This window comes from Oncorhynchus kisutch, linkage group LG10, assembly GCF_002021735.2.
Source record: "Oncorhynchus kisutch isolate 150728-3 linkage group LG10, Okis_V2, whole genome shotgun sequence".
Lineage (NCBI taxonomy): Eukaryota > Metazoa > Chordata > Actinopteri > Salmoniformes > Salmonidae > Oncorhynchus > Oncorhynchus kisutch.
The window spans coordinates 47,094,210-47,121,700 of NC_034183.2; the positions used below are offsets into that span (position 1 = coordinate 47,094,210).

Genomic DNA, 27,491 nt, shown 5'->3' on the forward strand with positions numbered 1-27,491 from the left:
TTGGGGATCTCAGACGATATGAAAGAGAGGTTGAACAGGCTGGTAATAGGGGTTGCGACATTGGCGGCGGATAGTTTCAGAAATAGAGGGTCCAGATTGTCAAGCCCAGCTGATTTGTACGGGTCCAGGTCTTTCAGAACATCTGCTATCTGAATTTGGGTAAAGGAGAACCTGGAGAGGCTTGGGCGAGGAGCTGCGGGGGGGGGCGGAGCTGTTGGCCGAGGTTGGAGTAGCCAGGCGGAAGGCATGGCCAGCCGTTGAGAAATGCTTATTGAAGTTTTCGATAATCATGGATTTATCGGTGGTGACCGTGTTCCCTAGCCTCAGTGCAGTGGGCAGCTGGGAGGAGGTGCTCTTGTTCTCCATGGACTTCACAGTGTCCCAGAACTTTTTGGAGTTGGAGCTACAGGATGCAAACTTCTGCCTGAAGAAGCTGGCCTTAGCTTTCCTGACTGACTGCGTGTATTGGTTCCTGACTTCCCTGAACAGTTGCATATCTCGGGGACTATACGATGCTATTGCAGTCCGCCACAGGATGTTTTTGTGCTGGTCGAGGGCAGTCAGGTCTGGAGTGAACCAAGGGCTGTATCTGTTCTTAGTTCTGCATTTTTTGAACGGAGCATGCTTATCTAAAATGGTGAGGAAGTTACTTTTAAAGAATGACCAGGCATCCTCAACTGACGGGATGAGATCAATGTCCTTCCAGGATACCCGGGCCAGGTCGATTAGAAAGGCCTGCTCACAGAAGTGTTTTAGGGAGCGTTTGACAGTGATGAGGGGTGGTCGTTTGACTGCGGCTCCGTAGCGGATACAGGCAATGAGGCAGTGATCGCTGAGATCCTGGTTGAAGACAGTGGAGGTGTATTTGGAGGGCCAGTTGGTCAGGATGACGTCTATGAGGGTGCCCTTGTTTACAGAGTTAGGGTTGTACCTGGTGGGTTCCTTGATGATTTGTGTGAGATTGAGGGCATCTAGCTTAGATTGTAGGACTGCCGGGGTGTTAAGCATATCCCAGTTTAGGTCACCTAACAGAACAAACTCTGAAGCTAGATGGGGGGCGATCAATTCACAAATGGTGTCCAGGGCACAGCTGGGAGCTGAGGGGGGTCGGTAGCAGGTGGCAACAGTGAGAGACTTATTTCTGGAGAGAGTAATTTTCAAAATTAGTAGTTCGAACTGTTTGGGTATGGACCTGTAAAGTATGACATTACTTTGCAGGCTATCTCTGCAGTAGACTGCAACTCCTCCCCCTTTGGCAGTTCTATCTTGACGGAAGATGTTATAGTTGGGTATGGAAATCTCTGAATTTTTGGTGGCCTTCCTGAGCCAGGATTCAGACACAGCAAGGACATCAGGGTTAGCAGAGTGTGCTAAAGCAGTGAGTAAAACAAACTTAGGGAGGAGGCTTCTGATGTTGACATGCATGAAACCAATGCTTTTTCGATCACAGAAGTCAACAAATGAGGGTGCCTGGGGACATGCAGGGCCTGGGTTTACCTCCACATCACCCGCGGAACAGAGAAGAAGTAGCATGAGGGTGCGGCTAAAGGCTATCAAAACTGGTCGCCTAGAGCGTTGGGGACAGAGAATAAGAGGAGCAGGTTTCTGGGCATGGTAGAATATATTCAGGGCATAATGCGCAGACAGGGGTATGGTGGGGTGCGGGTACAGCGGAGGTAAGCCCAGGCACTGGGTGATGATGAGAGAGGTTGTATCTCTGGACATGCTGGTTGTAATGGGTGAGGTCACCGCATGTGTGGGACAAAGGAGTTATCAGGGGTATGAAGAGTGGAACTAGGGGCTCCATTGTGAACTAAAACAATGATAACTAACCTGAACAACAGTATACAAGGCATATTGACATTTGAGAGAGACATACAGCGTATGTGTTGAATTGGGAAAGATAGCTAAAACAGTAGGTGAGACAACAACAGCTAATCAGCTAGCACAACAACAGCAGGTAAAATGGCGTTGACTAGGCAACGGGGCCAACAGATAAAACAAACAAGCAGAATGGAGTACCGTGATTAATGGACAGTCCAGCGTGCATCAGCTATGTAGCCAAGAGATCAGTGTCCAGGGGGCAGCGGTGGATGGGGCAGGGAAGCTGGACTGGCGAGTGTTATCCAGGTTTAAAAAAAACTAACAATGACTAAATAGCTTGTAGCTAGTTAGCTGGTTAGCTTCTGGAGGTTCTTGAGTGTGTTCTAAAAATTAAAAATAATAGCAATTCCGTATCACATTGGGTGAGGCAGGTATAAACAAATCAAAAATCAAAAAGAGATAGAAAGTAAATATGGGTCCAGTGAGTGTTTGGGACGCGGCGATTCAGACGGTTAGCAGGCCTGTGCTAACAAGCTAACAGTTCGTAGGCCCGGGCTAAACAAGGTAGCAGTTAGCAGGCCGGAGCTAGACAAGCTAGCAGTTAGCAGGCCGAATTAGCAAGCAGGGAGATAGCGAGGGCTAGAGAGTTAGCCTTTGGGGGACGTCGCGATGGGGTGAGTCTGTTTATTCCTCTTCATGCGGTGACATCGATATACCGGTCGTGGGCCCGGGTATTGTAGCCCAGGAGTATGCTACGGTGGTAGCACAGGTGCTCTGGCCGGGCTAGCTTCAATCTAAGTGGGTGGAAACGCTAGCCAGGAGTAATCATCCGGGGTTGCGGTTTAGCTAGATAGCTAGTTGTGAAGATCCAGCTGAAAAATGTTCCGTTTGCGGTGGGAATCCGGGGATGAAAAATAAATAGGTCCGTTATGCTCTGGTTAGAGTCGCGTTGTTCGAACTGGCGAGAGCTTTCCGAGCTAAAGGTTAGCTGATGACCGGTTAGCTGAAGACCGCTAGCATAGCTGGTGGTTAGCTGGCTAGCTTCAGTTGAGGGGTTCCGGTTCCGAAGTAAATATAAATACTTTAGGAAAAATAGCTACATTGTGTGTGGCGGGTTGCAGGAGAGTATTTGGAAGCTTAGGTTTAGCAAAATGTTTTTAAAGAGATATGCGAAGAAAAATATGTAAAAAACGAAAAAGAAACGATATATACAAGGGACACGACAGGACAACTTACTGCTACGCCATCTTGGATCATGGTTGAGATCCAGGGATACTGGATTTATTTCAGCTTTTATTTCTTTCATCACATTCCCAGTGGGTCAGAAGTTTACATACACTCAATTAATATTTGGTAGCATTGCCTTTAAATTGTTTAACTTGGGTCAAACGTTTCACAAGCTCCACAAGTTTCCACAATACGTTGGGTGAATTTTGGCCAATTCCTCCTGACAGAGCTTGTGTAACTGAGTCAGGTTTTTTAGGCCTCCTTGCTCGCACACGCTTTTTCAATTCCGCCCACAAATTTTCTTTTGGATTGAGGTCAGGGCTTTGTGATGGCCGCTCCAATATCTTGACTTTGTTGTCCTTAAGCCATTTTGCCACAACTTTGGAAGTATGCTTGGGGTCATTGTCCATTTGGAAGACCCATTTGTGACCAAGCTTTAACTTCCTGACTGATGTCTTGAGATGTTGCTTCAATAAATCCACATAATATTCCTTCCTCATGATGCCATATATTTTGTGAAGTGCACCAGTCCCTCCTGCAGCAAAGCACGCCCACAACATGATGCTGCCCACCCCCGTGCTTCACGGTTGGGATGGTGTTCTTCGACTTGCAAGCCTGCCCCTTTTTCCTCCAAACATAACGATTGACAAACAGTTATATTTTTGTTTCATCAGACCAGAGACATTTCTCCAAAAAGTGTCCCCATGTGCAATTGCAAACCGTAGTCTGACTTTAATGCGGTTTTGGAGCAGTGGCATCTTCCTTGATGAGCAGCCTTTCAGGTTATGTGAATATAGGACTCATTTTACTGTGGATATAGATACTTTTGTGCTTGTTTCCTCCAGCATTTTCACAAGGTCCTTTGCTGTTGTTCCGAGATTGATTTTCACTTTTTGCACCAAAGTACGTTCATCTCTAGGAGACAGAACACGTCTCCTTCCTGAGCGGTATGACGGCTGCATGGTCCCATGGTGTTTATACTTGCGTACTATTGTTTGTACATAGGAACGTGGTACCATCACGGTATTTGGAAATTGTTCCCAAGGATGAACCAGGCTTGTGGAGGTCTGCAATTTTTTTCTGAGGTCTTGGCTGATTTATTTTGATTTGCCCATGATATAAAGAAAAGAGGCACTGAGTTTGAAGATAGTACTTGAAATACATTCACAGGTACACATCCAATTCACTCAAATTATGCCAATTAGACTATCAGAAGCTTCTAAAGCCATTCTGTAAACAATTTTTGGAAATATTACTTGTGTCATGCACAAAGTAGATGTCCTAACCGACTTGCCAAAAGTATAGTTTGTTAACAAGAAATTTGTGGAGTGGTTGAAAAACGAGTTTTAATGATTCCAACCTAAGTGTATGTAAACTTCCGACTTCAACTGTGTATACTGTACAATGAGGAATTCAACAACAAAATACTAGTCTTCTCCCGTTTTTTTAACCATTGCCCAAACCCACAAGGTGTATAAACAACAACACTAAATAACAATAAAATAATATAATAGATACAAAACATAAACGTGAAGAACATAAATCAATCAACTCTAATTAGCGGGTAATCTCTGGTAGTGAAGTGAGCTGTATCATAGTCCTGTCACTGCTTCACTCCCTAGGAAGTGTGTGTGTGCATGGCCTTTGCAGATGTATTTCTCACATATGCAGCACATAGTATTTGTTTTACAGTCCTTCTTTGGTGTGCAGAATTGGCATATCCTCCTCTTGCCTGCCCCAGCTGCAGCCTCAGGTGGGTCAGGACAAGATTCAGCCCCCAGAAAGGCCTTCACAAGTGCTGCAGAGGCTGCTGTGCGGGGGAGGCACTCCCTTCTTTGAATGTGTGGCGTTACAAGTGCCTTTCCCAGATGCTCCAGGAACACCCTCCTCTTGTTTCGCTTATCAGGCATCCAGGTAGGGTTGATCTTGTTCCATATCACGAAGGAATTGTATGAGGACACATCAATTATGTTATGGAAGATGACTAGGGACCAGCGGGCAGTCATCCTCCTACAGCTGTAAGTTCCAATCACCTTGTCCAGGTTGTCCACACCTCCTTTCTTGTGGTTGTAGTCCAGGATGATGGCTGGCTTCCTGTCCTCACGATCACTGATCTCAGCCGCGTTTTGTGCAGTGTGCTCAGGAGGACCACAAAATCTGATCTACGACCTGTTGGGCACTGAAACGTGCACTCATGGCCTCAGCAAAGAGAGAACTGGGAGGACTGTCATCTGCAGCACCTTTACAGCCTCTGACTGCATTCCCCATTAGTAAACAATGCTTTCAAGAAAATTGTATTTTGTCTGAAATGCTGTTTATTTTGTCTGAAATGGTTTTTATTTTGTCTGTGAACTTGAGTCATGTGTGGAGTCATGGAGGGTAGATGCTTCACATGCACAAGAAGGTTTTAGTTTTGTCTGAGTTCAATCAGTAGCACACATAATCTCAATTTCTAATAGTGTGTGTGTGTGTGTGTGTGTGTGTGTGTGTGTGTGTGTGTGTGTGTGTGTGTGTGTGTGTGTGTGTGTGTGTGTGTGTGTGTGTGTGTGTGTGTGTGTGTGTGTGTGTGTGTGTGTGTGTGTGTTTCTGTTTTTTGTGGTGTGTAAATTATTTATTTATTTATTTACAGCTTTCATGGAATATGAACAAAGGTGATGTTTCACTTTTTCTAATGTTGGGGTCATTCTCTGAAAAGTCATCACATTTCAAGTTGAAAAAATATAATTTAAGGGGCTTTCTCTGCTGTTAAAATTAGTGGAGGGCAATTTTTTACCCTTAAGAAAACACAAGGGTTAAGCCTACTCTGCATTTGTATCCTCCTAAAACAGATAGGCACCTGATGTGTTATCATGCATTTTCATGTATTTCCTGCAATAAACAAATTGTCACGATCGTTGGTTGAATTAATAGACCAAGGAGCAGCGTGCATAGAGTTCCACATGTTTATTAGATGAAACTCACAGAAAACAATAAAGCGCAAAACGAAACGTGAAACTAATGTAGTGCTCGCAGGCAACTAGACATAGACAAGATCCCACAAAAACCCAGTGGGAAAAGGCTTCCTAAATACACTGCTCAAAAAAATTAAGGGAACACTTAAACAACACAATGTAACTCCAAGTCAATTACACTTCTGTGAAATCAAACTGTCCACTTAGGAAGCAACACTGATTGACAATACATTTCACATGCTGTTGTGCAAATGGAATAGACAACAGGTGGAAATTATAGGCAATTAGCAAGACACCCCCAATAAAGGAGTGGTTCTGCAGCTGATGTTTTGGTCACTTTTGAATGCTGGCGGTGCTTTCACTCTAGTGGTAGCATGAGACACACAAGTGGCTCAGGTAGTGCAGCTCATCCAGGATGGCACATCAATGCGAGCTGTGGCAAGAAGGTTTGCTGTGTCTGTCAGCGTAGTGTCCAGAGCATGGAGGCGCTACCAGGAGACAGGCCAGTACATCAGGAGATGTGGAGGAGATGTGCAGCAGGACCGCTACCTCCGCCTTTGTGCAAGGAGGAGCAGGCGGAGCACCGCCAGAGCCCTGCAAAATGACCTCCAGCAGGCCACAAATGTGCATGTGTCTGCTCAAACGGTCAGAAACAGACTCCCATGAGGGTGGTATGAGGGCCCCACGTCCACAGGTGGGGGTTGTGCTTACAGCCCAACACTGTGCAGGACGTTTGGCATTTGCCAGAGAACACCAAGATCGTCAAATTCGCCACTGGCGCCCTGTGCTCTTCACAGATGAAAGCAGGTTCACACTGAGCACATGTGACAGACGTGACAATCTGGAGACGCCGTGGAGAACGTTCTGCTGCCTGCTGCCTGCAACATCCTCCAGCATGACCGGTTTGGCGGTGGGTCAGTCATGGTGTGGGGTGGCATTTCTTTGGGGGGCCGCACAGCCCTCTATGTGCTCGCCAGAGGTAGCCTGACTGCCATTAGGTACCGAGATGAGATCCTCAGACCCCTTGTGAGACCATATGCTGGTGCGGTTGGGTTCCTCCTAATGCAAGACAATGCTAGACGTCATGTGGCTGGAGTCTGTCAGCAGTTCCTGCAAGAGGAAGGCATTGATGCTATGGACTGGCCCGCCCGTTCCCCAGACCTGAATCCAATTGAGCACATCAGTCTGTTGCACCACAGACTGTCATCAGGAGCATGCCCAGGCATTGTAGGGAGGTCATACAGGCACGTGGAGGCCACACACACTACTGAGCCTCATTTAGTCTTGTTTTAAGGACATTACATCAAAGTTGGATCAGCCTGTAGTGTGGTATTCCACTTTAATTTTGAGTGTGACTCCAAATCCGGGCCTCCATGGGTTGATAAATTTGATTTCCAATGATAATTTTTGTGTGATTTTGTTGTCAACACATTCAACTATGTAAAGAATTTAATAAGAATATTTCATTCATTCAGATCTAGGATGTGTTATTTTAGTGTTCCCTTTATTTTTTTGAGCAGTGTATGATCCCCAATCAGAGACAACGATAGACAGTTGCCTCTGATTGGGAACCATACCAGGCCATCATAGAAATGAAAAAAACTAGACTACCCACCCTAGTCAACACCCTTACCCAACCAAAATATTGAATAAAAATGATCTCTAAGGTCAGGGCGTGACACAAATAGTGAAAATGATTGTGTTACACAAATATGAATATGGCGAACCAATTGATATGCCAAAATTCGTTATAGACTAAATGTTTCAATATTATTTGAAAGAAATATAAGCCATCATTATGGGATAGGCCTATTTATTTCCACCGAATAGCAGGCGTTGGAACATGATTACATAGTCTACAATATGAGGATGAATGGTCTACCATAACGACTACAGTATTATTTTTATTTACGTATTACTGTGTAGGCTAGTGTAGTGTAGGCTAGTGTAGTGTAGGCTAGGCTAGTGTTCCCCTCTTTCCACTGGGATTCTCTGCCTCTAACCCTATTACAGGGGCTGAGTCACTGGCTTGCTGGGGCTCTCTCATGCCGTCCCTGGAGGGGGTGCGTCACCTGAGTGGGTTGATTCACTGTTGTGGTCATCCTGTCTGGGTTGGTGCCCCCCCCCCCCCTTGGGTTGTGCCGTGGCGGAGATCTTTGTGGGCTATACTCAGCCTTGTCTCAGGATGGTAAGTTGGTGGTTGAAGATATCCCTCTAGTGGTGTGGGGGCTGTGCTTTGGCAAAGTGGGTGGGGTTATATCCTTCCTGTTTGGCCCTGTCCGGGGGTGTCCTCGGATGGGGCCACAGTGTCTCCTGACCCCTCCTGTCTCAGCCTCCAGTATTTATGCTGCAGTAGTTTATGTGTCGGGGGGCTGGGGTCAGTTTGTTATATCTGGAGTACTTCTCCTGTCCTATTCGGTGTCCTGTGTGAATCTAAGTGTGCGTTCTCTAATTCTCTCCTTCTCTCTTTCTTTCTCTCTCTCAGAGGACCTGAGCCCTAGGACCATGCCCCAGGACTACCTGACATGATGACTCCTTGCTGTCCCCAGTCCACCTGGCCATGCTGCTGTTCCAGTTTCAACTGACCTGAGCCCTAGGACCATGCCCCAGGACTACCTGACATGATGACTCCTTGCTGTCCCCAGTCCACCTGGCCATGCTGCTGCTCCAGTTTCAACTTCCACCTGACTGTGCTGCTGCTCCAGTTTCAACTGTTCTGCCTTATTATTATACGACCATGCTGGTCATTTATGAACATTTGAACATCTTGGCCATGTTCTGTTATAATCTCCACCCAGCACAGCCAGAAGAGGACTGGCCACCCCACATAGCCTGGTTCCTCTCTAGGTTTCTTCCTAGGTATTGGCCTTTCTAGGGAGTTTTTCCTAGCCACCGTGCTTCTACACCTGCATTGCTTGCTGTTTGGGGTTTTAGGCTGGGTTTCTGTACAGCACTTTGAGATATCAGCTGATGTACGAAGGGCTATATAAATAAATTTGATTTGATTTGATTTAGTGTAGGCTAATAGTTAGGCTATCAAAATTATTCAGGGATCTCTGTCCTGAAACGTTAGCTTCTGCGCGTTGCTCAATTGTTACCAAAAGCAGCATAGGCTAGAGCTCTGGCATAGGCTATGTTCCTACACGTTGACAGCAACCTGTATCATTTAGACTTGTGACTGAATTACATAAAGTGACAACTCTAAATGTGCCATTTAGGCCTAATGATTTAGAGAGTCTTTGGCGCTACATCTGTCATGCCCTGGGCCCGGGCCGGCGTGCGAGTTGATATCTATCGTCATCCATCTGTCTGCAACCTACAGACATAGTTACACATGACCGACTATGTAATGGCTTCCAGTCGAAGGTGAAAGTCTTCTTTCATCACGGACAAGGTTGATAGATGGGGGCAGCCTCTCTTCCTTCTTCAGAAACTATCAGTAATTACAACTTGTCCTCTCACCAAGTACAACCTCCTAAAGAATGGTTTCCCATTTGTTGCATTTTTGTTTAAAAAACATGAATCTTGTATGTTGTGTGTTAAACATGTGCTGGGAAATAATATATGTTTTTGTGTGCGTATTTGATGTTTTATCTTGAGCGTTTTGATTAAGTCACATGTACAACGGTATTATAGCCACTGTGTTGAGCTTCTGTGCCCTCCCTTGAGTCTAGGTATGCGTAGGCTAAATCACGCATTGGCGCCAGGTGTAAATTAAATGTATAGGTTTATCATGTAGCTATGTGTATTGCGTATTAATTAGGCAGGTATACATATATAATAATTGATTATCCTATGGCCTAACTTGCGCGCAAAAGGTTTGTCCTTACGTAAAAACATCGCTGGCAAAGTTGTCAAGTTTGTTGACAATCTTTGCAAACGCTAAAAGGCTACATAACAAAATCTAAACATACTTGACATTAGATTAGCCTAGTTAATATCTGTTACAGTAGGCCTATCTTCTCATTTAGCATACATTGTTTGCAAATTCTGCTGCATTGAAATGTCATTACTGCCCAAACTGGAAGACGGACTTCTTGTAGTTTGTATTAATCTTGTATGGTTTGGCCTCCCGGCAGGATGACATGATTAGCCACCGCAACCAATGAGCAGGCGCGCTCGTGTATGCCAAGCGAGGTAGCAACAAGTTTAAACCATATGCACAAAGTGTTCAGAGAAACAGTGAAGATTTTCCTCTTCTCTTTTTTAGAGACGATAAAATAAAGGGACTGCATAATTTAGAATTTGGAGACAAACGGAAGGATTTAGGAAATAACCTCGTCACCTTAGCTTCGTGCTCTTGGTGTTTTTGTTAGGTAGCCTAACTTCCCTTCTCAGTGGATATGCATCGGTCCCATCTGTAGCACTCTATGGTGCCCTTAACTGCGCCTCGAGTTTATGGACCCCCGCTCAATGATGACTGTTCATTGTCGGACAGTCTGGTTTCTTCTGATCCCTCAAAATCGGCCTTTCTGGAGTTCGGACACGGCTATCCCGGCCACCAGCAGCATCCCCCCGGCTTATCCCACAACATCTATCCAGTGCACGGCTTGCATCCCGTCGGACCCTCGCAGCACGACAGCTCCTTTTCTTCCAGCGGGTCATCCTATGGCCGCACGCTAGCCTACCCCTACCACAGCACTGTAAGCGCACACCACCCAAGTGCCTACCTGCCATACCAGCACAGTAGCCACAACAACGGTCTGGGACGCACGAGAATAGAGGAAACAGGTACGTTTTTAAAAACATCGGTGTTGACATTATGGAGTTTATTCAATGTTTGTTGCCATTTTCAAGATGTAGTTACAGTGGCGAAGGCTATACGGACGCGATGGACTTCAAAATTAGAATTGGGCACTTATATAGCCTACCTAAACCCTATCAGAAGTCTACAAATAAACCACTAATGAAATATAGGGAATTCATAACATATAGCAGGCAGCATTACGGAAACAGTGCTCTGACCTAAAGTTATTAATTAATAGGATAGTAATTTGTAATGCAAAACGCCCATGTTCCCATGTCACATATGTAGTCTATAACACCTGAGCACGTTTGAAAATATTTTATTTTTAACAGTCAATAGTTTACAGGCTACTGAACTTCAAGATACATGCATGGATAAAGCAAGGGACTGTTCTCGTTTCAAATTGAAATGAGAATCAATTTTCATAAGATTTCACATTACCTAGGGCTAATGTGTAGCCTATTTCACCATTTTAATTAATAGTCTAATCTGATATTAGGACAGGTGTTTAGACCTAAGGGTAGGCTACTACTGGTCAGTTTGCATTTATATTATTGGGCCGCGAGACAGGTCGGTTGATTGGCACAATAATTAGCCTACTCTGGATGATGATACAGGTCACATGCAGCCGACATGGGAGGGAAAAACCGAGCCACTAAACATTTTATCCTGTGGTCTCCCACAAAGCACAGGGCCCAAACAAAACATGTAATCTGAAAACCATTTACCTTTGATTACGTTATTGCTTCTGTGATCCTACATTACTTAATTGATATGTTAAAATACAGATAGCCGCATAGGACTAATGAAAGAGTTACATCATTTTACCTCGTTTTAAAAAAAAATCTAAACGTTAAACAAAATACATACAGCATTAATTCCAAGTAGTCTAATGTCAATGATCAAAATAATCCTGTCTCTAGGCCTATACATAAAATCAAGTTGTTTAGAATGGCTAGTCCTATTTGATGTGTGAAGCTGTTTGGGACTAAAAACTCGAAGACATTCAGATAGGAATCAACCTCTCAACAACAACAAAAAAATATGATGAGTGAGCTCGTTTAGGGGCAAGTCAGTTAAGAACAAATGCTTATTTACAATAAAGGCCTACCGGGGAGCAGTGGCTTAACTGCCTTGTTCAGGGGCAGAATGGCAGATTTTGACCTTGTCAGCTCGGGGATTCGATTCAGAAAACTTTCGGTTATTGGTCCAACGATCTAACCACTCGTCTACCTGCCGCCCCAATGCAATCTCACAGGCATTTCGTGTGTTGGCCATGTTAGAAAGTCAATAAGTTTTTAAGGCCCCAGATATTATAAACATTGGAGTCCTCTAGAACATTAACAGATTCATTATGTTATTCTTAGTTCTGATTAAAAGCTGGTCATTGTTCTGAACAATGCATTATAATAATTTTTCTGATGATAATATAACCATGTAATGATTAGTTTAATTCCTACCAATGACAATATAATGGTCCAATAATAATAAAGGAAACTATTGCAACAAATGTTATATCAACATTGATTACGTTGTATGTTGCAATAATTTTTTGGAATGCATAGTTCTAGTTTTAGGGATTTTAAAGGTGCTACACGGGATTTTAATTTTTGCATTGTAATTAAAAAAATGTCCATAACATATCTGTCGCTAATAGTGGAATATTAGTGTTTCACAGTATTACTTACTCCCCAGTGTTGTGATTGGCTGTGATATTCGCCCATTGATTTCTCGCGCTAGAGTGGCATCTGTTGTCAAACTAGGAAAGCTGTTCTGACTTTGTGGCTGTGTTGTCTAGTGGAATAAATACTTGCATTTTGTTGAAGAATTACATTTTAATAATAGCATATTCACTAAAGATCTTCCTTGGTTAAGGCCACAGAACAAAAACAAAAAGACTGCAACAACAACCATGTCTCTGTCACTAATACAGTTGTTAATTTAACACTGAAAAGTGTGGGCCTGTATAGACACTGGACCAGTGTTAAATTGAACACTGTCAGCGTTGATTCAACACGGGAGAATTGTCTGTGCAGTAGCATGTGAGGTAAGGCCTATGAGTTTATGTTTATTATTTGCTATTTGAATGGCAGGCTTAGAATAGAAAAGGGACAATCAAGATTCAACAGTTCCAATGCAACTTATTTAACTCAAAAATACAATACAATACAATACAACTTTATTTTCCATTAGTTATAGCAAACAACAGAAATGTGTCTTCTGCTCATTCTCAACTGCCCCAGACAGCACAAATCACACACAGTTAAGGCAAGCACCGGGTCACCCCTGTATGTTTTGGGGTTAAGGGCCTTGTTCAAGGACCCAAGCCACAAAACAAAAGGGGAATGTCTTAAGGATGTGAACCCAGTAGCATTCCAATTGCCAGATAATCTTTTCTCCAGCTCCTGGCCTGCGATTCAAACCTGCCATCTTCCGGCCACAGGTCCATCTCCCTTAGCCATTGGGCTACCTACCTCCTACCTAAATTCTCTGCAATTATTGTTCAACTTAGCAAATCAAATCTAAATCTTCCGCCCGTGTAAAACAAAAAGTTAAGTATTTATTTGATTTATTTCACCTTTATTTAACCAGGTAGGCTAGTTGAGAACATGTTCTCATTTGCAACTGCGACCTGGTCAAGATAAAGCAAAGCAGTTCGACACATACAACAACACAGAGTTACACATGGAATAAACAAACATACAATCAATAATACAGTAGAAAAATATATATACAGTATGTGCAAATGAGGTAGGATAAGAGTGGTAAAGGCAATAAATAGGCTATGGTGGCAAATTAATTACAATATAGCAATGGTAGAATGTACAGAAGATGAATGTGCAACTTGAGATACAGGGGTGCAAAAGGAGCAAGGTAAAAAAATATATACAGTATGGGGATGTGGTAGATTGGATGGGCTATTTACAGATGAGCTATGTACAGGTGCCGTGATCTGTAGATGAAGTAAATGAAAGATTAACCTCCTCACGCTATTTCACTGGTTGTATTATAAGGATGGATTCATACAGTGTCATGTTACTATGAATGTCTTGTGGGGCCTAACGCAGCTGTTTCCCTAAGCACTAGTCGGTATGTGCACTCTTCATAACAATGGGAATAATGGGGATCAATATGCAGTCATTATATTCCTCATGCTCAATGATCTCTTTTGCCACATGAGATAGAAAAGAAAAGTTGAGCTCTTGCCCATTGAGGGCAAATTAAATGGCTTAACTTAAACATGTATTATTCATTAAATGTATGATTATTATGATGATCATTATTATTATTATTATTGCTGTTGTTGTTGTTGTTAATATTGTTATTATTATTTCCACATTTCTGACCTCAATGGGACTTCCTGGTGAAATAAAATAAAACTTTTCCTTCTTCATCCTTTTGAAGAGCTTGAGAAGCCAACCACGGTGATCGAGAACGGAGAAATTAGACTGAACGGAAAAGGGAAGAAGATCCGAAAACCTCGGACCATCTACTCAAGCTTACAACTGCAAGCACTCAACCAGAGATTCCAGCAAACCCAATACCTTGCGCTACCTGAGCGAGCCGATCTGGCAGCAAAATTGGGACTAACTCAAACGCAGGTACATATTTCTGTATTTTGGCCCAATTTAATTCGTCTATTTCAGTTATTTTGACTGATTTAACTGTTCCATAAGGTGTTTATTACAAGAGGCTCTTCAATGCACAACAATTTTGGTGTCAGTCTCTTTTTAAACATGGTCTGTATAGGTCTCAATAGTTTGAATGGAATAAATGGGCAAGCATTACACAAACGGTTCACAAAGTGAACAATTCCTATGGCCTGTTGTTTACTCGAGTCGGGCAAAATGTTCCTTCTTTGTAAGCATCTCATCTCTCAAGGTGGTGAGAGGTTTAGTCAAAATGATGTGCATGCCCATTCTCAATGGCACGCCTTCTCTTTTCATCTAGGCTACAACACTATATGCATAAGTGCTTGATTAGATACTGTTAAGGCCAAATGTCTCATTAAAAATGAGAATGGAGCCTAATGTTATGGAGTTGTGTATTTAAGGCTTTGAGAATTTCCACTCTAAGTAGTTAAAGTTTTCCGATGCTGTATTATTTAACATATAGGAGAAAATACTGGAACATTATGTTCCTAGGTATCAACCTCCATTAGTTTGATGTCCTGCCATGTTCATGGAGGTGTTAGCCTACTCTCTCTGCCTGTAACTGATATTGTGTCCCCTCCTGAGTGGGAGGCACACACTTTCATGTATATTTGAATGCAACATGGCTGGAATGGCAGGTCCCCGTTGGCAGCGAGGCAGCAGAAGTGCAGGGTGTATCACTGTCCTGTATTACCACTACTTGTCTTACTACTGTGTTATCTATCTCCTACTATTACTTACTTACTCATCTGGGCCTGTATTCACTATGGGCCAGTTTCCTGGACACATTAAGCATTGTCCTGGACAAAAAAAAACTGTTTCAATGGTGATTCTCCATTGAGCATGCTTTTCAGTCCAGGTCTAGGCTTAATCTGTGTCTGGGAAACTGTCCCGAGTCTCAGAGTAGGATTGCTGATCTAGGATACATTTAGCCTTTTAGATCATAATAAATATGATTATGGACAGGGGGAACCTGATTATAGATCAGCACTCCTATACTCTTGAGACGCTCTCATTCCTTGAGGATTTTAGAGGTAACACTCCAGTCTCAGTCATCTCCTTTAGCCTATATAGCTCTTGGTTCAGTTTAAAGTCCTCAATCTCTCAGCCAATGGGTTCCTTTTGTAACTAACTCCTTACTTCTCACTAAGTGCTGTCTGTCTGGCAAGGGAAGAGGAAGGGAGAGGGGGGAACGGTCGCGGCCATTTTGTCTGTCAGTAGGAATAGAGGAAGAGAGCTTAGCAAGTTATTGCTTCACATTTTGTATAAATATTGTCCCAGGAAGTTTTTGGGTTCCCGAAATGAGAGAAAAATTACAGCAAAGAATGCCATTCTGAGGTCGAAAGGAGGTCAACGCAATATTAGCAAGGTGTTCCTAATGTTTGGTATACTCTCAGTGTACGTATATGCTAAATATGAAGAAGCACTTCTCGAAACCTCTCTGATATGGGGCGGCAGGTAGCCTAGTGGTTAGTAACCCAAAGGTTGCTGGATCGAATCCCAGAGCTGATAAGGTAAAAATCTGCTGTTCTGCCCCTGAACAAGGCAGTTAACCCACTGTTCCCTGGTAGGTTGTCACTGTAAATAAGAATTTGTTCTTAACTGACTTGCCTAGTTAAAAAAATATATTATGTTACCTGGGAGGAGGCAGGAATTATTGATAAGGTCATATTGATAAGGGAGCTAGATATATTGGAATCACTCATGTCTTCTTATGTTACCTGGGAGGAGGCAGGAATTATTGATAAGGTCATATTGATAAGGGAGCTAGATATATTGGAATCACTCATGTCTTCTGTCTTCCATGAGCAGCAACCACCTGGCAGATTATGCATGGTCTTTTTTTGCACCAGAAACACTCACCACCACTCGCCAGTCACCACACATTTAACTAAGGAGAGTGGTTTCCCCAAATTGTACGGTACACACATTGATATTTAGTTGGATATGTGGGACAGGATTTTCTGGCGTGATTTCTTAATTACCAAACATTTCAGACTGAAAGCCCTTGTTAGCTGAGTGTTGCTGTTGAAATCTAAAACCAATATTTCCAATTATTATAGGAAAAGCTACTTACATTAGCATGCTGTTGATTGACATTAGGGTCAAATTAATTCATAAATATATGTTCGGTGCAATTCGGCATTAAAGGGGTAATCAGCAGTCGCTATATCACTTTTGGACTAAATGAATGATATGTACCCATTGATTCTTGAAGAATATAACTCATAAAGACCTCATGAACTTAGTTAAACAGTCCTACCCATAAGAACCCAAAATATAAGCTTGTTTTACTCCAGTGGTTTATGTGAGACTTGGTTTTTGTTACATCTGCAAGAACTGTTAATTATATTGCTGGCATGGAATGTGATACACCGTTTTAATTAATATACCCATTTAGTCAGTGTTAAAATACACTGGAGTGTGTTTAAAAAAATTATATATATATATATATTTATAATTTTAACACTTATAGGGGTGCCCACATTATTACGTTTAGGCCTATGGGAGTGTCCTAATGTATTTATGGGAGTGTTATGTTATTGTTATGGTCCTACTCTTTTATTTCATGTTGATCAGAACTGATGATGTGTAGGCTAAAGTCAGAGAAAACGACGTAAAAGTTGGCAGACTTGTGGACTCCAGTCACATGACTTGGACTACTCGAGTCACATGACTTGGACTCGAGTCTGACTTAAATACATTAACTTGAGACTTGACTTGGACTTGGAGCCTCAAGACTCGGGACTTGATTTTGACTTGAGACTGAAGACTTGAAATTATCTGTCCAGGTTTTGTAATGTTTTGTCACTCATTTTGTGGCACAGAGTCTACGTGGATTACACTACATGCAGCCAGAGACAATAGCCGCAGCATAGCAGCATATCACAGCATCACCATTTTGGCTCGTGAAACGCACACTCACCACTAATTGGACCAGAAAACTATCAATCAACACAGGCGAACAGATTGGTGATTTGCTATACAGCTATAGGATCGGGTGCAGCACAAGCATCAAGGCATCAAAGTGCCTTGGTAAAATCACTGGAGAAGCCAGTGTTAGATAAATTCGATTTGGTTTCTCAAGGGGAGGGTGTACTGTCTTGCCCTCTACCAGTGTCCGTTCAGATAGGACAGGTTAAGCCTGATACAGAGGCTATTAATTTTGGGCTATTTCCTGTGTATATTTGGTAAATCTACCTGTATATTTTGTATGGTATGGTGATTTCACCATTGGATCACCAAAACCTAATAAATCTACACTCTGAGCACGTCAACCTGCCTTGCCATCAGCTGATTTCATGCCCTTACCACAGCTACAAGGTCCACATTTTACAATTATATAGGCTAATAAAAATATGTTGTACACAAAATAATGAAAAGAGCTGTCTGGTAGCCTCAATAAATAAACAAAGATTTGTAGTTCAGCAAGTCGTTGCATGTATATATACAGTACCAGTCAAAAGTTTGGACACACCTACTCATTCTAGTGTTTTTCTTTATTTGTACTATTATCTACATTGTAGCACAATAGTGAAGATATCAAAACTATGAAATAACACATATGGAATCATGTAATAACCAAAAAATTGTTAAACAAATGAAATATATTTTATATTTGAGATTCTTCAAAGTAGCCACTGCCTTGATGACAGCTTTGCACACTCTTGGCATTCTCTCATCCAGCTTCATGAGGTAGTCACCTAGAATGCATTTCAATTAACAGGGCTACTTTGTTAATTTGTGGAATTTCTTTCATTCTTAATATGTTTGAGCCAATCAGTTGTGTTGTGACTTAGGTAGGGGTGGTATACAGAAGATAGCCATGGTAAAAACCTTGGTAAAAGACCAAGTCCATATTATGGAAGGAACAGCTCAAATAAGCAAAGAGAAACAACAGTCCATCATTACTTTAAGACATGAAGGTCAGTCAATTCTGAAAATGTCAAGAACTTTGAAAGTTTCTTAAAGTGCAGTCGCAAATGATGAAACTGGCTCTCATGATGATCGCCACAGGAAAGGAAGACCCAAAGTTACCTCTGCTGCAGAGCATAAGTTCATTAGAGTTACCAGCCTCAGAAATTGCATCCCAAATAAATGTTGAGTGAAATGAGTTCTATTATTATTATTTAAAAAAAATTAAAAATTCACCAGGTCAGCTAGTTGAGAACAAGTTCTCATTTACAACTGCGACCTGGCCAAGATAAAGCAAAGCAACAGACACATCTCAACATTAACTGTTCAGCCGAGACTGCATGAATCAGGCCTTCATGGTTGAATTGCTGAAAAGAAACCACTACTAAAGGACACCAATAATAAGAAGAGACTTGCTTGGGCCAAATCTGTCCTTTGGTCTGATGAGTCCAAATTAGAGATTTTTGGTTACAACGGCTGTGTCTGTGAAACACAAAACACAGAGTAGGTGAACAGATTATTTCCACATGTGTGGTTCCCACCGTGAAGCATAGAGGGGAGGAGGTGTGATGGTGTGGGGATGATTTGCTGGTGACACTGTCTGTGATTATTGAGAATTCAAGGCACACTTAACCAGCATGGCTACCACAGCATTCTGCAGCAATACACCATCCCATCTGGTTTGCGCTTAGTGGGACTATCACTTGTTTTTCAAAAGGACAATAACCCAACACACCTCCAGGGCTATTTGACCAAGAAAGAGAGTGATGGTGTGCTGCATCAGATGACCTGGCTTCCACAATCCCCCGACCTCAACCCAATTGAGATGGTTTGGGATGAGCTGGACTGCAGAGTAAAGGAAAAGCAGCCAACAAGTGCTCAGCATATGTGGAAACTCCTTCGAGACTGTTGGAAAAGCATTCCAGGTGAAGCTGGTTGAGAGAATGCCAAGAGTGTGCAAAGCTGTCATCAAAGGTGGCTACTTTGAAGAATCTTAAATCTAAAATATATTTTGATTTGTTTAACACTTTTTCGGTTACTACATGATCCCATATGTGTTATTTCATAGTTTTGATGTCTTCACTATTATTCTACAATGTAAAACATTTTAAAAAATAAAGAAAAACCCTGGAATGAGTTGATAGGTAATGTATTTCTTTGGACTTGACTCGAGTCTTGACCACGTTCTACTTGGGACTCGACTTGAGACTCTGACTTTATGACTTGAGACTTGCTTGTGACTCGTTTAATAGTGACTTGGTCCAATCTGAAAGTTTGTAAAGACTGCCGCATTCGAAAAGTATTCAGACCCTTTGACTTTTTCCACATTTTGTTACGTTACAACCTTATTCTAAAATGGATTAAATAGTTTTTTCCCCTCATAAATCTACACACAATACACCATGATGGGGCCTCCCTAGTGGCGCAGTGGTGCAGTGGTCTAAGGCACTGCATCACAGTGCTAGCTGTGCCACTAGAGATTCTGGGTTCGAGTAAAGGCTCTGTCGCAGCCGGCCGCAACCGGGAGACCCATGGGGCGGCCCACAATAAGCCCAGGGTCGTCCAGGTTAGGGGAGGGTTTGGCTGGCAGGGATGTCCTTGTCCCATCGCGCAACAGCGACTCCTGTGGTGCGCCGGGTGCAGTACATGCTGACACGGTCACCAGGTGTACGGTGTTTCCTCTGACACATTGGTGCGACTGGCTTCTGGGTTAAGTGGGCATTGTGTCAAAGAAGCAGTGTGGCTTGGTTGGGTTGTGTTTCGGAGGATGCACGGCTCTCGACCTTTGCCTCTCCCGAGTCCGTATGGAAATTGCAGCGATGAGACAAGACTGTAACTACCAAAATTGGAGAGAAAAAGGAGTACAATACTCTATGATGACAAAGAAAAAATGTTTTTTATTTATTTTTGTAAATGATTAACAAATAAACTGATTTATCAAATTTTCATAAGTATTTGCAAAAGTATTCATCCCTCTTGGTGTTTTTCATATTTTGTTGCATTACAACCTGTAATTTAAATGGATGTTTATTTGGATTTCATGTAATGGACAAACACAAGATATTCCAAATTGGTTAAGTGAAATTAAATAAATAACGTTTAAAAAAGAATGGAAAAGTGGTGCATACATATGTATTCACCCCTGTTGCTATGAAGCCCCCAAATAAGATCTGGTGCAACCAATTTCCTTCAGAAGTCACATAATTTGTTAAATAAAGTCCACCTATGTGCAATCTAAGTGTCACATGATCTCAGTATATATACACCTGTTCTGAAAGGCCCCAGAGTCTGCAACACCACCAAGCAAAGCAACACCACCAAGCAAGCGGCACCATGAAGACCACGGAGCTCTCCAAACAGGTCAGGGACAAAGTTGTGGGGAAGTCTAGATCAGGGTTGAGTTATAAAAACATATCAGAAACTTTGAACATCCCACGGAGCACCATTAAATCCTTTATTAAAAAATGGAAAGAATATGGCACCACAACAAACCTGCCAAGAGAGCCCACCAAAACTCACGGACCAGGCAAAGAGGGCTTTAATCAGAGAAGCAACAAAGAAACCAAAGATAACCCTGAAGGAACTACAAAGCTCCACAGCGGAGATTGGAGTATTGGTCCATAGGACCACTTTAAGCCGTACTCTCCACAGAGCTGGGCTTTACGGAAGAGTGGCCAGAAAAAAGCCATTGCTTAAAGAAAAAAATAAGAAAACAAGTTTGGTGTTCACCAAAAGGCATGTCGGAGAGTTCCCATGTCACAAATCCCGCTTCCTGAGCCTGTGTTTGCCTGTGTTTCTGTCCTGGAGTGTGTTTCCGGTGTCCTGGAACTGTCTGGTTGCCGGGCGAATTAGCTTGTTGGGAGATCGATGTTCACCCGCACCTGTATCCCATCAGTAATCTGCACACCTGTCCTGATCATCACCTCTCCCCTTCAAAAGCTCTGACCTGACATCCATTCCCTGCCGGATCGTTAGCCATGAACAGTATGTTGTGCCATAGTATCAGTCTCAAGTTGGATAGAATTTGTTTTGTTGTTTTTTACGTATTGCTTGCCTTAAACTTACCTCCGTTTGTTCTGTCTTCAGTTACTCACCCGGATCATTTACCCCATTCCAGCCTGGTCGGAGGAGGATTCCGCTACCCCATTGGATCCACCTATTTACTCCCATCAACTCACCACCGCTGCCCGCTACGCCACCTGGATATATCTATCCATTCACATTCACTTGTAAATAAATACTCACCTTCTTCCTACTCTCCTTGTCCTGGTCTGCTTCTGGGTTCGATTTTGAAAGAACCCCAAGCATATGGAAGAACCGTACTCTGGTCAAATGAGACTACAATTGAGCTTTATGGCCATCAAGGAAAACCCATCAAGCACAAACTCAACACCTCTCATCACCTGAGAACACCATCCCCACAGTGAAACATGGTGGTGGCAGCATCATGCTGTGGGGATGTTTTTCATCAGCAGGGACTGGGAAACTGGTCAGTTGAAGGAATGAGGGAAATTCTTGAGGGAAACCTGTTTCAGTATCTGTGGTATGACTTGAAGATTGCAGTACACCAGTATAACCCATCCAACTTGAAGGAGCTGGCGCAGTTTTGCTTTGTAGAATGGGCAAAAATCCCAATGGCTAGATGCGCCAAGCTTATAGAAACATACCACAAGAGGCTTGCAGCTGTAATTGCTGCAAAAAGTGGCTCTACAAAGTATTGACTTTGGGGGGGGGAATGCTCAAGTTTTCTTTTTTTTTGTCTTATTCCTTGTTTGTTTCACAATAAAAAATATTTTGAATCTTCAAAGAGGTAGGCATGTTGTGTACTGTCACGCCCTGGCCTTAGTATTCTGTGTTTTCTTTATTATGTTGGTTAGGCCAGGGTGTGACATGGGTGATTTATGTGTCTTGTTTTGTCTAGGGGTTTTGTTCTGTCTCTGTGTTTTGCACCAGTTAGGACTGTTTCGGTTTTTCCACATTTTCTTATTTTGTATAGTGTTCACGTTTTCATCTTTCATTAAATATGTTTATAAATAACCACGCTGCATTTTGGTCCTCCTCTCCTTCCCAGGAAGAAAGACGTTACAGTTCCAAACTTATTCAATTTAAGAATGATGGCGGCCACTGTGTTCTTGGGAACCTTCAATGCTGCAGACATTTTTTGGTACCCTTCCCCAGATCTGTGACTTGACACAATCCTGTCTCGGAGCTCTACGGGCAATTCCATCGACCTCATGACTTGGTTTTTGCTCTGACATGGACTGTTACCTGTCGGACCTTATATAGACAGGTGTGTGCCTTTCCAAATCATGTCCAATCAATAGAATTTACCACAGGTGGACTCCAATCATGTTGTAGAAACATCTCAAGCATGATCAATGGAAACTGGATGCACCTGAGCTCAATTTCGAGTCTCATAGCAAAGGGTCTTAATACTTATCATACTTATCTTTGTCATTGTGGTGTGTGTGTGGGGGGGGGGGTGGTGAGGGAAAAACAATTTAATACGTTTTAGAATTAGGCTGTAATGTAACAAAATGTGGAACATTTGAAGGGGTCTGAGTACTTTCCCAATTGCACTGCAAATGTAATTAATTCAAGAAATCACAACAGTATTTCTGTCATTGGCATGTTTGGGGTGACACTCTTGGGCAGCCCTTGCGAAATGTGAGCTATCTGAGCCGTGTTTTCCACTCATCTCCACAATCAATTGCAATTCATAATTAGATTTTACGAGAGCTGCTTTTACCACACTGTGGGTGTTGCGGTTACATAAACGTCTCACCAGGCTCTCTCCATATCAAAATATCTCTGTAAATTCTCTGTATTGTTCGTAGAATGGGGAAAACAACCTTAAAGGAATGCCAAACGTATTGCTTGCCTGGTCTGTAGTGCGGTTTACAGTTCATTCTCCTGGCAACCTGAACTCACCCACCAGCTTTATTTTGTCATTCTTGTGAATGTTCTGTTTTTTGTCCAACGTATTGTTCTCAAATGGAAAATATTTGTATTATTCCTTTTCGCTAACAATGCAGTCAAAGCCTACAGTTATAATTCCAATAATGTAATGCTCTATTTGCCAGTATGCTGGCAACATGCAAAGGTACATAACAATATTATCAAATAACAATTATATTAACAACAATGAGGCCATGGATATTATAATAAACTATTATTATTTGTATTATTATAGTGAGTACTGAATAGACTAATAATAATAGTAGCTTATTAATTATGATAAAGATTATAATAATAGCCTAATTGCAGGATTAATATACTAAATTGTATTTATTGTTGCAGGTTAAGATATGGTTCCAGAACAAACGCTCCAAGTACAAGAAGATCATGAAGCATGGCCCGGGCGGACCGGAGGGAGAACACCTGCACCCTGGGTCATCTGGGTCTCCGTGTTCCCCAGGGATGCCGCCACTTTGGGACGTTTCCATGGCAAATAAGGGGACGCCTGCGCAATCCAGTGGATACATGAACAATTTCGGACACTGGTACCCAAGCCACCACCAGGAATGTATGCCGAGAACTCAAATGATGTGACGGGATGTGGACAATGGGATGGAATTCTATCCGCTCTCCTCAACTGACTTTACTCAATCTCAACATTTAGATTCGTGTTTCGTCTCCTCTTGTACACGAACCGCGTAGCATATCCCCTTTTAAATGTAGCTCCAAGCCCCAGCTATCACATTAGAGTCTTAATTTTTTTAACGACGTTTAAAGGTCTTTTGCTTGAATTTCATCCGAGGTTTTGCCTACAATTTCGTGGACATGAAGAAATGACTTTGCCTTGGAGGCTTGTGTGGATCTGGAATTTGAATGCAGTTCAGTTTCAAATAAAGCCTCAGTGGTCAACTATGCACTGCAATAATATATCTTTTTACGAAATGAGCAATCCGAAGATTTCAGAAGTTTGAGCATGAAAATGCCTAACTCTAACATATATATATGATTTAAATATTTGATGCAAATACATAAGTTCGATTAGGCATGAGTTTATAATTATTACTATTATTATTAGTAGTAGTAGCGTTATTAGTAGTAGCCTATTATTATTATTAAAGTAAATATCAAATATACCAAAATACGGAAAAAAACGGACATCTATGGCGCAATGAAAACTAACAAAGGGTCATGTATTTTACCCTAAAACATTTGAACAAGCAAAAGAGGGTATTATTTTAATGTTGACAATGATTTTATAAAATGGTTATGTCAATTAAAGGTAATTGGGATATAGCTTGTTAAATAAAACTTTCATTCCAACAGTATAATTACCAGCAATTTGCAGGCAACAAAATATTATTCTCCAAAACTGAAAGTCCATAGGAACTAATAGGAAAAGAACAAGGAGCATCCATCGGCTGTTGCGGGTCTACAAGGCAACGGAATCGTCATTAACCCAAATTGCTTGCAGGCGTAAGCTAATTGTAGCCTATCAGCAGTCCGGCACAAATAGCTGAACAACGAGAGGCAAAAGACATGATAGTGAGAGTGCTATCATGAGGGTGCAAACAAACCAACTGTGGTGATTTTTTTAGTATAGGACTAACTATTGAGCACAAAGGTGGCAACACATGTCCAAGAGTGGTGTGGCGATAAAAACAATTCTGGGGCCCGTAGTTTTTCTTGATCTTGTAACCTATCCACGTAAAAGTCAATGCCTTATACTGTATACATGATTCACCTCTTGTAAAAAAGTTTTCATATGGGCTGTGATGGGACCAGAGTTTTTCTAATCAGGTCACGTGGGTTTAAAAAAACTCCTGGGAAAACTGGCTTTGGTGAGGATACCCTGGATACCCACCCTGTCAACTGCTGCAACCTTGTACTTGCTCATATCTGAATTGTGTTTTAAAGGGACTGGGGGGTTCCTTTACACGTACACACAGAGAAAGCAACATGATTGGACAATAAAACACACAGGGCTGAGCTTGCTTTATGCAGATTTGCATCGTGTAGTCCTGCTCTATGCAACTGTAGGCTGAATAAAACATGTACTCACAGTTTTTCAGCTATTGTGTTTATTGATTAATTCCAGTTAATAATTTTGGACTGAAAATCCTAAATTGCCTAGTCAGCCCAAGTTTGAATATAAACCACATTTGATCCATTCACATTTTCTCACAACCAAATGGGCTATAAATAAGCCTACACAACGTTACCTCTTCGTTAACATAGGCTAGAGGGAGGCTAGACAATGCAGCTACTGTTGTTTAGTAGCCTACAGTTGATCAGACTGAAAAATTGTCTCGTTACCAGGCAATACAGTGTGTACGATGGCTAATGTTTAGGTGTATAGGCTGTTACATTTATGTAATAGTCTTTGCTTGTGTATGTCGGGAGTGTTGTGTTATTATGCTTGCTAAATAAATACCAGCCAGAGGAAAGTGAAGAGCGCACCTTGAGCTTTGTCCAGCCCGCGCTACCTGCGATTTCCGTGAATCTGATTGGTCAAGACAAGCAAAGAACCCGCAGCAGCACTCGGATGGAAGGACAGAAAGGACAGAAATTGTGCGGGAGTTGACAAATAAGGCAAATCGGTCTAAATAACAGCACTTTGCCCCTCTTTTGAAAACTTTGCTTCGATATATTTTATTGAAGAAAATTAACGTTAAATAAAAAAATAAAAAAGTGAAATAAAAGTTAAATTAAGTAAAAAAGTGGTTGTAAAATGTGTTGTAAAACTATTTTCTTATAGCCCGGCGGTTGTCAATGTGCGGTTCGATTATTTTGCCCAAATGGCTACTCAGGGTTAAATATGCTAACTACGTTATATTGTGTTGACCACAATATTACCACTGCGACCTACCTTGGTCTGAAGGTAGGCTTTGGCACGTGCTACCGGAGTTATCGGAAGCTCTTAGTTCCCAGCGGGGAATTTTACTTGAACGCAGTAGCGGTGCGTGGGTAAAATCACTGGGGAAGCCAGGGAAAAAAGCCATATTACAATTGATGTGTTATGATAATTGCGTTGTTTTCTCTATAACCAATTAGTTCATTCATATGCATTACGAACGTGATATACAGGCCTAAAGGCCGAGACAATAAGAAGACACAGTGGCAGAATAAATTCAATCACACGTTTGATTCATCACAAAACCGGGGATCAAGTCCATAAAGCACATTGCATGACCTACAGAATGGTAAAGCAAGTTAATGTTTCCAACATTTTCGGACCACTAAACAACTATTGATTTACACTGAAAATAAATCTAAACCCAACATGCAACAATTTCAAAGATTTTACTGTTCATAAGGAAATCAATTAATTTAAATAAATTCATTCGGCCCTAATCTATTGATTTCAAATGACTGGGAATAGATACAGATATGCATCTGTTGGTCACAGATACCTTTAAAAAAAAGGTAGGGGCGTGGATCAGAAAACCTGTCTTCGCATATAGAGTTGATCGTGGTCTGTGGAATATTGTCCCACTCCTCTTCAATGGCTGTGCGAAGTTGCTGGATATTGACGGGAACTGGAACACGCTGTTGTACACATAAATCCAGAGCATTCCAAACATTTTTATTTTTTTATTTGACCTTTATTTAACTAGGCAAGTCAGTTAAGAACAAATTCTTATTTTCAATGACGGTCTAGGAACAGTGGGTTAACTGCCTGTTCAGGGGCAGAACGACAGACTTGCAACCTTCCGGTTGCTAGTCCAACACTCTAACCAGTAGGCTACCCTGCCGCCCCAATGGGTGACATGTCTGGTGAGTATGAAGGCCATGGAAGAACTGGGACAGGAATTGTGTATATATCCTTGCGATATGGGGCCATGCATTGTTATGCTGAAACATGAGATGATGGCGGCGGATGAATGGCATGAGCATTCAAATTGCAGTCGATAAAATGCAATTGTGTTTGTTGTCTGTAGCTTATACCTGCCCATACCATAACCCCACCGCCACCATGGGGCACTCTGTTCACAACGTTAACATCAGCAAAAAGCTTATGCGTAGTCTGCGGTTGTGATGCTGGTTGGACATACTGCCAAATTCTCTAAAACAACGTTGGAGATGGTTTATGGTAGAGTAATGGACATTCAACTCTCTGGCAACAGCTCTGGTGGACATTCCTGCAGTCAACATGCCAATTGCACGCTCCCTCAAAACTTTAGACATCTGTGGCCTTGTGTTGTGTGACAAAACTGC

At 42.1% G+C, this 27,491-nt stretch overlaps 1 protein-coding gene across 2 annotated transcripts; it reads left to right on the forward strand.

Annotated features, from left to right (window-relative positions):
• The first annotated feature begins 10,148 nt into the window (after window positions 1-10,148).
• On the forward strand, window positions 10,149-25,339 carry LOC109897554 (homeobox protein Dlx4a-like). 2 transcript variants are annotated; one of them, XM_031833808.1, is made up of 3 exons: window positions 10,149-10,733; window positions 14,155-14,351; window positions 21,405-21,703. In XM_031833808.1, exons 1-3 carry the CDS (start codon window positions 10,373-10,375, stop codon window positions 21,549-21,551), a joined length of 705 nt encoding a protein of 234 aa, XP_031689668.1. In that variant the 5' UTR covers window positions 10,149-10,372; the 3' UTR covers window positions 21,552-21,703. The 2 variants fall into 2 exon arrangements, with proteins under 2 accessions (XP_031689668.1, XP_020347647.1); XM_020492058.2 differs by lacking the exon at window positions 21,405-21,703 and adding an exon at window positions 23,619-25,339 and having other exon boundaries at window positions 10,150-10,733.
• The last annotated feature ends 2,152 nt before the right edge of the window (window positions 25,340-27,491 follow it).

Excerpts from the sequence above, each read along its gene's own strand:
- LOC109897554 (XM_020492058.2), top strand. The coding sequence starts at position 10,373 with ATGGTGCCCTTAACTGCGCCTCGAGTTTATGGACCCCCGCTCAATGAT. Across the intron at positions 10,734-14,154 it reads CACGAGAATAGAGGAAACAG|AGCTTGAGAAGCCAACCACG; the intron begins GTACGTTTTTAA and ends ATCCTTTTGAAG. Across the intron at positions 14,352-23,618 it reads TGGGACTAACTCAAACGCAG|GTTAAGATATGGTTCCAGAA; the intron begins GTACATATTTCT and ends TTATTGTTGCAG.